The sequence below is a fragment of the Passer montanus genome, unplaced genomic scaffold (assembly GCF_014805655.1).
Source record: "Passer montanus isolate IOZ18808 unplaced genomic scaffold, ASM1480565v1 scaffold44, whole genome shotgun sequence".
Classification (NCBI taxonomy): domain Eukaryota; kingdom Metazoa; phylum Chordata; class Aves; order Passeriformes; family Passeridae; genus Passer; species Passer montanus.
In genome coordinates this window covers 3,849,424-3,862,174 of record NW_024369262.1, presented here as the reverse complement: position 1 = coordinate 3,862,174, position 12,751 = coordinate 3,849,424, and the positions used below count along the sequence as shown (strand labels likewise).

The 12,751-nt window shown below is 49.8% G+C and overlaps 1 protein-coding gene across 1 annotated transcript; it reads left to right on the top strand.

The window, feature by feature from the left end:
* Positions 1-277: 277 nt before the first annotated feature.
* HASPIN (histone H3 associated protein kinase) lies at positions 278-5,030 on the top strand. The gene is given in 2 exon segments (XM_039720964.1): positions 278-974; positions 1,042-5,030. Coding segments are annotated over 2 exon segments (2,700 nt in total). The 5' UTR covers positions 278-546; the 3' UTR covers positions 3,314-5,030.
* Positions 5,031-12,751: the final 7,721 nt, after the last annotated feature.

Sequence of the window (12,751 nt, the reverse complement as noted above, 5' to 3'; positions counted from 1 at the left end):
GGCACCGGGAGCGGCGCGGGGCCGGGGGCGTGTCCGGGGCGTGTCCGGGGCGTGTCCCGTGGGCGTGTCCCGGCGGGAAGCGACATAGGGACACGGTGGGGAACGACAACACCGGGTGGGACACCGGGAATGACAACATCGGGAGCGACACCGGTAGTGACATCGGGACACGGCGGGAGCGGCACCGGGACACCGGGAGCGGCACCGGTAGTGACACCGGGACACGGCGGGACACCGGGAACGGGACACCGGAACACGGGGCGACACTGGGAGCGACATAGGGACACGGTGGGGAACGACAACACCGGGTGGGACACCGGGAATGACAACATCGGGAGCGACACCGGTAGTGACATCGGGACACGGCGGGAGCGGCACCGGCAGCGGCGCGGGGCCGGGGGCGTGTCCGGGGCGTGTCCGGGGCGTGTCCCGTGGGCGTGTCCCGTCCGTTGTCCCCGCCCGGGCGGTGCGGGCGCTCTCGCGCGCTCTCGCGATACCCGTTCGAACGGGCGGCGGGCGGGCTCCCTCAGAGGGCCGGGCCCCGCCATGCCGCTGCGGCCGCGGCTGCTCCGCACCTACTCGCGGCGCGCCGGCTACCTGCGCCCGCCGCCGCCGCCCGACCGCTGGATCTCGCCGCCGCAGGACCGCCGGCGCCTCTTCAGCTCGACCTCCGCCGCCTCCAGCACCGCCTCCAGCGCCCTCTCCCCTTCCAGCGCCTGCTCCACCCCCTCGGACGACCCCGACTTCTCGCCGCCCGGCAAGCGCCCCCCGCAGCCGCTGGGTAAGCGCCCCGCCTGGACCGGGCGGCTGCGGGCCCGCAGGAAGCAGAAGCGGGGCCCGGCCGGGAAGGAGAACCGTAAACCGGAGCCGCGGGAGCCGGAGAGCCGGGCGCGGGGAAAGAAGAACCGGGAGGCGGCGGGGAGGAAGAAGCCGTGGAGCCGGGGCGCGGAGCCGCGGCGCTCGCTGTCCTCGCCGTAACATCGGGAGCGACACCGAGAGTGACATCGGGACACGGCGGGAGCGGCACCGGGACACCGGGAGCGGCACCGGTAGTGACACCGGGACACGGCGGGACACCGGGAACGGGACACCGGAACACGGGGCGACACTGGGAGCGACATAGGGACACGGTGGGGAACGACAACACCGGGTGGGACACCGGGAATGACAACATCGGGAGCGACACCGGTAGTGACATCGGGACACGGCGGGCTCGGCGCCCGGCGACAGCCCCCCGCCCCGCCGCCGCCGGCCCGTGCGCCTCAGCTCGCTCCTGCTCAGCACCACCATCGAGGGCGGCTCGGGGCTGGGCGACTCCCGCTCGCAGCGCCCGCTGCCCCGCGGCTCGCCCGAGGGGTGCTCCGGGCGGCGGCACCAGGAGGTGCCCGAGTGGTTCCGAGAGCAGGGCTTGGCTCGGAGCTCAGAGCACGGGTCCCGCCGCGTTCTGAGGTCGGCGGGGCGGGGGTCCTGCCCGGCACAAGCTGCCCCGTCCCCGCTGAAAGCCCCAAGCAGTCCCCAGGAAGCGCTGCCGCCGCTGGAGGATGAGCCTCAGCCCCCTGTGCCCTGTGACAGCGGCAGTCATGAGGAGCCCTGTGAGGTTCCATCTCATCTCACGACAGATTCAGCCAAAAGAGGCTCCAGCTGTCAGAGAGACGTAACCGAGGAGTACCAGCTTGTGCCAGTGGTTGTCCTGGACCCTCTGGAAGTGCCAAGGAGATTGAAGAGCTTGAAACTCAACAATGAGGCTGATGTTCAACCCGCCTGCCTGCAGCCAGGATCTCCCGTGGGCCGCCAAGGAATCTCGGAGAGCAAACACAAAAGGACCAAGGGTGTCCCTGGGGAGGGCAGCACCTGCAGGAAAGCTTGCATCAGTGGCTTCAGTGCCAGCCGCTGGGGCAGGCACACCCAGCTCAGGCCAAGAAGGCGCAAGAACAAGAGGCAGCAGCAGCCCAATGGCTCCCTTTTCAGACTCCAGACGAGGCAAAAACGAGCTCGGAAGGGAGCTCTGGAGGTGTCTGTAGGTGTCAGAAACAATGACTCTTCACTCCTCAATAACTCTTATTCCTGGGCTAGAGTTCGAGCGTCTCTGTCCTTCCATAAAAAGAAGAAAGTGACCACAGATGAGAGTTTCTGCAGCAGCATCCTCTGCACCCCTTCAGGGAGATCCCAGCTTTCGGGGTACCAAGCCAGCCTGTCTGCTGGGAAGGCTCAGGGCTGCTCCTGGTTTGCTTCCTCCATGGTCCTGCTGGCTCCCAGGGACTCCTCCTCTGTCCTGGAGCTGCTCCTCACAGATGCTGAGAAAGTGTTTGGAGAATGCAACCAGGAGGGGCCTATTGCTTTTGAGGAATGCATTCCTTTAAATAAGATGAAAGATTGCAAGAAAATTGGAGAAGGGGTGTTTGGAGAGGTGTTCCAGATTGACAGCGAGAGAGGACCTGTGGCCTTAAAAATAATTCCCATTGAGGGGACTGAAAAAATAAATGGTGAAGCTCAGAAGAGCTTTGGGGAGATTCTGCCTGAGGTGATAATCTCAAAAGAGCTCAGTCTTCTGTCTGAGGGCTCTGTGAACAGAACTGTGGGGTTCATCAGCCTCTACTCTGTGCACTGCGTCCAGGGGGCCTATCCCAGGTACCTCCTGGAAGCCTGGGACAAATTCCACAAAGAAACAGGCTCAGAAAACGACCGGCCAGACTTTTTTGGTCCTCAGCAGCTCTTCATGGTGCTGGAGTTTGAGTTTGGAGGCCAGGACCTGGAGCGCATGAGGAGCAGCTTCGCCTCGGTGGCATCAGCCAGGAGCATCCTGCACCAGGTGACGGCGTCCCTGGCCGTGGCAGAGCAGGAGCTGCACTTCGAGCACAGGGACCTGCACTGGGGCAACGTGCTGGTCAAAAGCACAGAGGTGAGAGAGCTGCACTACGTGCTGAACGGAGAGACACGCTGCATCCCCACGGCTGGCATCCACGTCAACATCATCGACTACACCCTGTCCCGCCTGGAGAAGGACGGGCTCACTGTCTTCTGCGACCTCTCCACGGACCTGGAGCTCTTCCAAGGCACTGGGGACCACCAGTTTGACATCTACAGGCAGATGAAAGAGGAGAACTCCAACAGCTGGACCGACTACCACCCGCACAGCAACGTCCTCTGGCTGCACTACCTGGCTGATAAACTTTTGAAAGCCGTGACCTACAAGAAGAAGGCATCAACTCCTGCCCTGAAGAAGATCAGGATGCAGCTCAGCAAGTTCCACAAGGAAGTGCTGACCTTTGGGTCTGCCCATGATGTTCTGCACCACAGCAGCCTCTTCCAGTGAGCAGGGGTCCAGGGACTGAGCCACTGGTGCTGCCTTTCTCCTCTGCTTTTTGTATGTGTTGGCACAATGAAGTGCTTTGATTGGCTCCCAGTATTTTTAGTGTCCTAAAAGATCCCCTCCAATGTCTTCTGCTCTGAGATGTTTCCATACCTGCTGGTTTTGAGGGGTGCTGGAGGGGAGACAACAGAGCTGACTTTGGAGAAAGGAGGGGAAAAGAGACTTCTTCAGGCTCAGTTAATGCTCTGAATTTCACATAAATGTTCTTACCATTTTAGCCTTAGATTATTGCAAGTTCTTTTCTTACTATATTGTCTTTTTTACAGATTCTTTTTTTAAAGATAAAAACTCTTCAGTTCTGGACAGTGAGGACAAGGCTTGAATATTGTTGGCTCACTGGAGACAGAAAGGAAGATCCATCTTTTGATTTAATTTTGGCAGAATTTATACCTGGAATGAAAGTATAAAATGTAAATATGTAAAGTTTCTGTAAAGGGTTTTAGACCCACTAATCTGGTTTCTTTTTCCCCCTTTCTTAAGGACCAAGGAAGAGGTACCTGATTGTGAAAAAAAGAAGACAAAGTAGCTGTGTTCCTCATTTTTAATGGTTATAATGTTGTGTACACTGATAGCAACTCAAATCTGTAACCTGGTGGTAGCACTTGAAGCAATTTCATCCTTTATCTACAGAAGAAAATGCCCAAGGTAATAAATGTTCTTTAGTCCTGACTGCAGGTGGACCAGGTGCCCTAAACTGGAGGCTCTTACATTAAATCCCAATTCCCTGTTTTCAAGAAGTCCTTTGCTAACATTCTTGTTTATTAAAGAAACTGGGCTAAAGAGAACAATAAATCAAACTGAAGTGAAAAGTGAATTAAATTCTGATCCAATGACACAGATGCATTAAGAAATTAAGTGGCAGCATCATCAAATTCATTGTAACTGCAATGCTCTCCATGCAGTCCAGAGAATAAATGTTGAATATTGCATCTTAAAGATTCATCTTGGACCCTCTCTTGAAATCTCCTTTTTACAAACCCAGCGAGGAGACCCTGGGGTGGTTTTATTGTTCTGCCTTCCAGACACTGCAGAAAGTGACCTGACAATCTGCAGTGCTGCAAATTATTAAGATGGAAATTGTGCTGGAATATTCCCAGGCATCCTCTCAGCCTTTTTTTTTTTTTCCTTTAATTGAATAAAGTCATGCACTGTAATTGAATGGTCTTAAAACCCACTTGGTAAGGCCTGCAGTGGATGCTCATCTGACATCAAGGAGTGTTCCTCAGTCACAATGGTGCTAATTTCATTTATGCTTTAAAAGAAAAAAAAGGATGGATGAAACCATGTTATTTTTGCCTGTCTTGGTGCTTTGTTTCTGATTTGAGAACTGATTTTGGCTGTACTGGAGGGATGGGGCATTGGCAGGAATTAATGCCAGGAGAGGTGACAGCCCCCAGGAGGACCTGGTGCAGTAATTTGGAGATTCTGAAAGCTGAAACCTCAGAATGTTTCCCTGCAAACCAATTTGCTGATTTGTGAACATGTAGTAATTTTCATTAATCAAAATGTAAAGCTTCTACCTCCCCCCAAAACTGGACATGAAATTGATATAAAAACCTTTGCTTTAAACTGTGCTTGCAAGGAAGTGCAGCTGCCAGAGCTGAGTCCTCATTTCCTTTTTTAAAGATGCTCTTTGATTAAAAAAAAACACAGAAAAAAATATCATGTACTAATCAGCCCTCATAAATTTTAATGGGAGGATGGTGACAAAAAAGGAATTGGAATAGTAAATTTCCCCTAATCAAGTTAAATGCCCTGAACATGTTTTCATCTGAGTGAAAGCTTTACTTGGAACAGAGCTGCATTATGTATTTCAGAGATCTGCTCTCCCTGCTGAGGAAAGAGGATTCCAGAACCCAGTTTGCCCCTTCAGAAAACACAAGTTTTTTAATAATCACCACACTGAAATCAGAGCCTTAAAGGGTGCTCTGTCTTTTACTGAAATAAGGAAGTTTGAGCAAAGCTAAAATTATCCTAAGGGAGGGAAAGATTTTTCACATGGATCCAAAGGCTTTAGGAGAGTGAAGAGAAGAAGGCTGCTTTTGTGTAACTGGTAAATCAGGTGGATTCCAGGCAGGAATTCTGGTGTTTCCAGGTCAAAGTGGATTTTGTGGTGAAGCCAGCAACCCTCATTTTCCAAATCTCTGAAAAATTTGCCTATTTCGATGGAGAAGACAGATAAAATATGGATTGCCCTGTGAATATTCTGTAACTCACCAGGGTGCTGTTAAAACATGTATTTTTTGCTCATTCTTTTCTGGAAAAATCAGACACGAAGTGCAGGAATATGAAAATGATCTCTTGCCTTGTGAAGCTGAATGAGAAGGAAGAACAGCTCTGGCCTCTGTGCAGAGAAGATGCTCAGAGAATCATTCAGAGGCAGGAAAAAAGGGAAAATTGTGATTTCTGCCCAATTCTGCAGTTCCAGACTGCAGCAGTTAATGGTGCTGCTGGCGCCCAGCAGGAGAGGAGGCTGCCAAGGGAGAAGGAATTCTCCTTAGAGCTGAATAAAAACACTGGGAAATTCAGCTCGGCCTGGGACTGCTCCCATAAAACAAATTAGGTACAAATAGCCCAATAAAACTTGGGAGTCTTGAATCAGATAAATCCAGTATTTAGACTCTCCTCCTAACAAGTGAAATGCTCCTTCCCCTCCCTGGAGCTCGTGGCAAGGTTTGTTTGGGTAGTAAATCACTTGGTGGCTGAGCTGGGTTTCCTCTCAGCACTTTGCTGAGAGCTCTGGGGCTGTTCTCCAAGCTCACCTCGGCTGGCACCTTCCTAAAATGCAGATTTTTGGGGTGGTTTGGGAGCAGAGTTGTCACACAGAGTCGTCTCCACTGTCAGTGGCACTTTCATGGTCACTGCAGTGACCACTTTGCTAGGAGCAGAGAGAAAATGGGTTTTTATTTAATGAGCATGGAGCATCCTTCTTGGAATTTGGGGGAATTACTCCCTCCAAATGCTTTCACACACAGGACAATGCAGCAGCCCAATTAATTATTCCATATTCTTTAGGGGGTGTAGGAAAATGGTTCCTTTTCAGTCTCAAAGGAGACCCCTCCATGCTTTGTGTCACATTTATCTTTCAGGGGTGACTTCAGGCACTGTGGCACTTGTGGATTTTCACCATGATGCCTTCTGTCAAATGCAAACTGAGCAGCTCTGCTGCAGTGCTCTGCTGTTCATCTGTTCCTAATGAAATGCCAGAGCTGGGATTTTTAGGATGTTTATTGTTGTTTGTGCTCTGGGATCTCCTCTGGGATCTCCCGGGACAGCCCCAGAGATGAAGCACTCTATGAATGGGAGGTTGTTGAAGGATGAATTGCAGGGAAAGTCAATTGAGGGATTGAAGAAAACACCTTTTGCACAAAGAGGATGTTTTATATAAACTCTAAATGCAAAATCTGGAGAGTACAACTCCTCTGAGCCACTGAATGTGGTTGTCAAAGGCAGATGAGCAGTGCAGGTGGGCTTGTGGCTGCACCCCTGTGAGGGCACTGAGCAAACACAGATTAAACCATCCTCATTTTCCTAAGGCAGCAGGTTCAGAATGTCTTTCCATGCACACAAACAAAATTCCCAACACCTCAGTGGAGAATTAAATCTAAAAGACACTCTAGTGATGAGTCCAGCTTTCAGGAAAAGGTTTATAAGCAACAACATTAAAAAAATCTTCACTGTGGACAAAGAAACTCCAGTTCTTTACCCCTGGATTGCCACAGCACAGTATTGTTATTTTTTTCTCCAGTGATGAGAAGTTTTTCTTGATTAAATATTCAAGCTGAGGGACACAGCTTTGCAGAGATGAGGTTTATTCCTTTTTCTACTCACCAATAAATATCTCCTGCCTGTGGCTGATGTTCCTGGAGAAGTTCAAGGATAATTAACAATTAGATGTTGTGTGCAGAGGTACTCAGCAATGCTGACCAACACTCCAGAATCTCATGAATTATTCTTAGAAAATAAATGTACAACAACATCAGAATCCCAGAGGCTCTGCAGCCACAGCCATTAGTGTTCATTTCTGCTCAGGGCTGAATGCTGTCCCCCCTTCTGCTTTATGAGCACCTAATTAAATATTTAATTGTGGTAAGGACTCCTAATTGTTACTAAAGCAGCAACACATCTCAGCTTGACCAGAATTCCCAGTTTTTACCTTGCCAAGGCACTGTAATACTCAGATTATTGTATCAAAACACAGTTTTGCTGTTTTGGAAAATGAGGATTCTCTCAGGGTTGAGTCTCATGCAGGCGAGACAGGGGACAGCTGCTCTTGAGTTAGTGAAGAGCAGATCAGGAACAGAATCAAATATAAATTTGGAGCTGAAATATTACAGGAAAAACGTTTTAAGGAAGCCTGGCAGCAAGAACAAGAACTGCTCAGTGTTTCCATGCTGTGTCACCTGGAGCAGGCTGGCCTATTTAGAGAAGTTCCAGTTTCTGCTGGGAATGTTCAGAACACACAAAATCCCAGGAGCCTGAAGGAGCAGACAGCCAAAATGCACCAATATGGGCAGAGCTTCAGGATTAAACGTGGTATTTATGTTTCCATGAGATAAACACATTATCTAGCAGTTCCAATTCTTTATCTAGAGTTTGTTTTCAAATCCAAAATGCAAAGAGAAAATCAAACCCATCTGCCCTGCCTCTGTCTGTGTGAACTCCACAGGTCACTCAGCTGACAGGGGTGTGATTGAAAATGAGGGACAGTATGTAAATAAATTAAATTTTGTATAAATAAGCGAAATTATCAGTGCTGAACTCCAGACATCAAGGTCTTCTCAGACCTTCATCTGTGTTAATTCATGTTCGCTATCTCGTGCTTGTCCAAGTCTTTAGACATACAAGGCAAAACCCTTTGTAACTTGGACTGAAGGGTTTATATTTTAGATAATTTCTATCACTGGGAAAGATTTTTTTTTTTTAATGTCCCTCTGATGCTGAATTAAAAATAGAATAATGACACATTGCATGGAACACAGATTCTATATTTGTCTTTGAAGCATTTCCCCAGAACACTAAAAAACAACATTTATTACCTACCAGAGCACAATCACATCCTCCAGAGATCCTGCAATGTCCTGGAGACCCTCAGGGAAATCCAAGATTGTCCCAAGGAGAGGTCACCTGCACCTTGAAGTGGCTCCTCAAGGTGCATGAACCAGCCTAGAAAACTCAAAAAAGGATTTATAGCAAAGGTAGCACTCTGGCATTTAAAAAAAATAAAAAATTACATCTTACTGTATGGTCTTTTCTTAAATGAGCAGGAACTGAGGGGGTTCCCAGCCTGCTCCAGAGCAGGATCCATCCCTGCCCTCACCCTGTGACAGCACAAAGCCACGAGAGGGTGCCCGTAATGTGAGCCTGGTGTGCCCAGGCTGCTGCTTCTGCTCCCTACACCCTGAGCAAATCCCAGCAGAGCCCTGAAGGGTTCCCTGCTGGGCTCTCCAGAGTGACACAATTCACTTTTACCCTGGATATTGTCACGGATCCTGTAGGATCTCTTGTTCTCTGCCTGGCCCCAGGAGCAAAGGGGACGTGCAGAAAACTCCCCAAGCACATTTGTGCTGCACAGAAGTGCCAAGGAGAAATCTCTGCACGCAGGTAAAAATCAGGATTTTACCTCACTGGGACAAAAGGGACAGAATAACTTTATTTCTTTATTTCTCTCCTATTTTCTCCTGACCAAGCCAGGAGCTCTGGCTGCAGCCTGCAGTCCTCTACCATACAGGGAGAGCACATCCAGCAGGGAGCACAAAGCAGGAATGTTTTAAATGTTTTATTTGTCACTGCTCAGGCATGGTTGGAAAATCCCCAGCACGGAGTGTTTACGCTGCCTGTGTTTTCACCTCTGTCTCCAGGCAATGGACGTAAACCCTTCCCTGTTCCCCCAACCTGCACCCAGCAGCTCCAGCAAGGAGAGCATCAGTCAGCCCAGCAGATGGGCACAGCTCAGATCCCAAATAAACCCAACCTGTGCTCCAGAAGGAGACAAGCAGCCCTTTCCCTGGAAATCTCTATATATAGCTTTGTAGAATTAGTGTCCTTTGCAGCAGTAAGGGCAATTTTTAGAACAAAACATCACATATCTACTTATATGTGGATCGTTTCCTATTATTTATTTTATTCCAGCCATCCTCAGGGACAGATCCTGTAACCAGTTTAGCAGCAGCAAAATCATTATTCAACAATCTGACAGCAGAAAAAGGAATAGCACAGCTGGCAACCTCCCTCCCTGTGACCCCTGAGAGTGCAACAGAAATACAGCACAGCCCAGCTGGCTGAATTTTCTCCCACTCTTTTTCCAAATTCCATGATTCCTGCCAGTGTATTTGCTGCAGAGGTAAAGCACTGCAAGCTTGGGATGAACAAAAGGAAATGGTTCTGGCACCCTGCAGACTCATTCTTGTCCTAATGGATGAAGGTTTTCATCCAGAGGATTCCAAAATAGCAGAATTATTTTTTTTTCTGCAGTGATGGAGTTCCTGACTTCAGTGTTGGAGACGTGAGCAGCAACAAAACCAACACTGTCAGCTGGGGATGGCTCTTCTGCCAGTGAAATAGAGACATGGTTCTCTTTGCCCAGAAAATCTACATTTTCCAAGGATTCTCAGAAAAGTACAACAAACCCCATGGGCACTTTCCAGCTAGCTCCAACTCTCCTCTCTGTGTGTTCAAGATTTGACAGCCATCCTTACAGACCAGAAATGCTGTAACACTCCACATGCCACAAATCTGAGCTGGAAAAAAAAAAAGAGTATGGCAAAAGGGGAAGAAAGAAAAACCCCTTTGCACTCAGATTTAGTTCTGTTCCACCCCCAAGGCAGCCACAGCCACATTTTCTGAGCCTTTGCCTGCTCCTGTCTGGCCTCAGGTTTGGGGTTTTTTGTGCTGCAGAAGCAGATGTGAGGCTGCAAAGTGCAAGTTTTCTTTCTTAAAAAAATTAATTTAATTCTTGTTTTAGTTTTTATTTTAATTTTTCTTTTAGTCCCATAGCAAGAAATGAGATTTCCTGAGAAGAGCAAAGCCCAAAAAGTGAGAGCCAGCCCCAGGCAGAGTCCAGCTGCAAACTCCACCAGCTGCAGCCCTTCAGCCCCAGCCCTGGGCAGCTCCTGGGACTCACAGAAAGCATCTGGTCTTCGTCGGGGCCCTGGGGCTGTCACATTTCAAAGGCTCCCTCTGAGAGCTCCAGAGGCAATGGAAAATATGTTCAGTTGCAAGTGGGGTCACAGGGAGATGGAAGGGAGGAATCAGCTCGTGGATCCAGCTCCCTGTGCTGGCTCCAGCTTCAGAGCAGCCTTTGGAAAAACAGGGGGGGAAACTCCCCAGAATGTGCAAAGCATCTGAAGAACAAGGGAGGTTTGGTTCCACCTCTGCCCCTGAGGAAAACAGGGAATTGGGACCCACAGAGAGCAGAGATGGAGTTTCTTTTTAGGAAAACTGCAGCTCTGTGAGGTGGGGGGAGCTCAGAGCTCCACGGGGAGCAGGCAAAGTGTGCTGGGGTAAAGGAGGGCTTTGGATGCTCAAGGTTCATCTCTCACCTGCCAGGAGCTGAGGAACTCTGAGGAAAGCACACCCAGAGGTTTGAACAGCCCCAGAGCTGCACTGGGAGCTGCTGGGCCCCCAGAGCCTCTGTGCTTCAGAGAGAGGAGGGAAAATGCAGCTGCTTCTCCTCTGCCATTTGTGAGAGGTTTTTTAGTTTAGCCAGAGCCCTAAAAACCTCCCCTGTGCACAGGAAAGGCTCTCAGTGGGGCTTACCTGTGAGGGGCAGAAGGGAGAGGACAGCTCAGCTGTTGAGAAGTTCTTGTGTGAATGACTGAAGGGTTTCCTGACAAAACATTGTCATCTGTTAAGAGCGGACCCCAAAATTCTCTGGGGCCTCTTAACCATCATCATCCAGGAGATTGCTGGGCTGGGGTGTGACTGGGAAGCTCTGGGGTTGCCAAAGCTCTGCCTCACAGCAGAACATTCCTGGTGCAGATCAAAAGATAAACGAGCCCTGCCAACTTCAAAAGAGAAGCAGGTCCAAGGAAGGGCTGAAGAGGAAGGTGATGCTGAAAGCTGTCAGTGCCCACAGCTTCCCCAAACTACCAGCAAGGTTATTTATTGAGAGCCCAGACAGGGAGGGCAGCTCTGATCCTGCCTTTCTTTACAATCTCCAAGTGTCCCAGCAGAGCACCCAGCACAGCAATAGATTTATCATGGGCCAGATGAGCCTCTGTGCAATATGAGCACCTTGCCAGATCTTGGGAACACTGAGGACAAAGCCATAGATGGACAAAGCAGCTGAAGGCTTCACAAAGCAAGAAAACAACAGAAGGTGGAGCAAGAAAAGTCAGTTCCCACTCAGAGTCCCAGAGCAGTGAGGCTGGAGGGGGAATTGCCCAGCACGGGGGGAAGAACCCATTGAGGTGCAGGGAATGAGGTTTAAAACAAAATTTTGCTGCCTGTTATGTGCATGCAGTGAGGATTAAGATGATGGTGTCCAAAAGGAAAACCTCCAAGGCTCACTGTGAGTGGAATTGAGCTCAGGTTGCATGGCTCATCTCACTGGAGGGAAGGTGCTGCCAGCCCCTGGGGGCTGCAGCTTTCCTGGGATTCTCACCAACCTTGCCCTGGGCTGGAAGGTGCCTCCAGGGCAGCACCAGCTGCTCCAGGGTCAGGAGTGGCTGCACAAACTCACATGAGGCCATGAAAAACAAGAGTTAACTCCCACAGCAGTAATCAGGAATCTGATAAGAACTTACAGTCCACACTGCTAACACCTTCTCTCCCTTGCTGAGAAGGGCAGAAGCTCTAAAAGCACATCCAAAAATGAACATTTTCAATGAAGTACACTTGCTGTATTGTTTACAGAAATTTTACATGTTATTACTGTTGAATAGAGTGAAAAGTGAGACAGTTCATTTTTATCTCTTTTCCCACAGTTTGCAGCAGGCTGCCCCTCCTGCCTGAAGCTGGGTGCAAGCCACAAAAAGGAGCAAGGTCCTTGCAGACATCTGCAGCAAGACAGGATGCCCACCACGAGCAACAGGAAGCAAAAACCACACACAAATGTTGGCCCATCAGTCTCTCAGGGGCCACGAGCAGGATTCTGCTGCTGTTTATTACAGAGACAAAGCAACCCATGAAAGTCCCAGAAATCCACCAGCGAAGGTTCAGGTCCAGGAAATCCACACCACTTCCTGTGTTTTTAGGGAGAGAATTTCATTCTGGAAGTGTGAAATGGGGATGCTGATGTGGATTAACCACAGAGCCCTGCAGGTGCTGCTCAGGGCGAGGGTTTGTCCACTCACATCTCACACCAGCACAGAGACAACTCCACCCTCAGCAGCTTTCAGGACTCTACAACTCTCTTTATTCCAAAGCACTTCAGTGCAG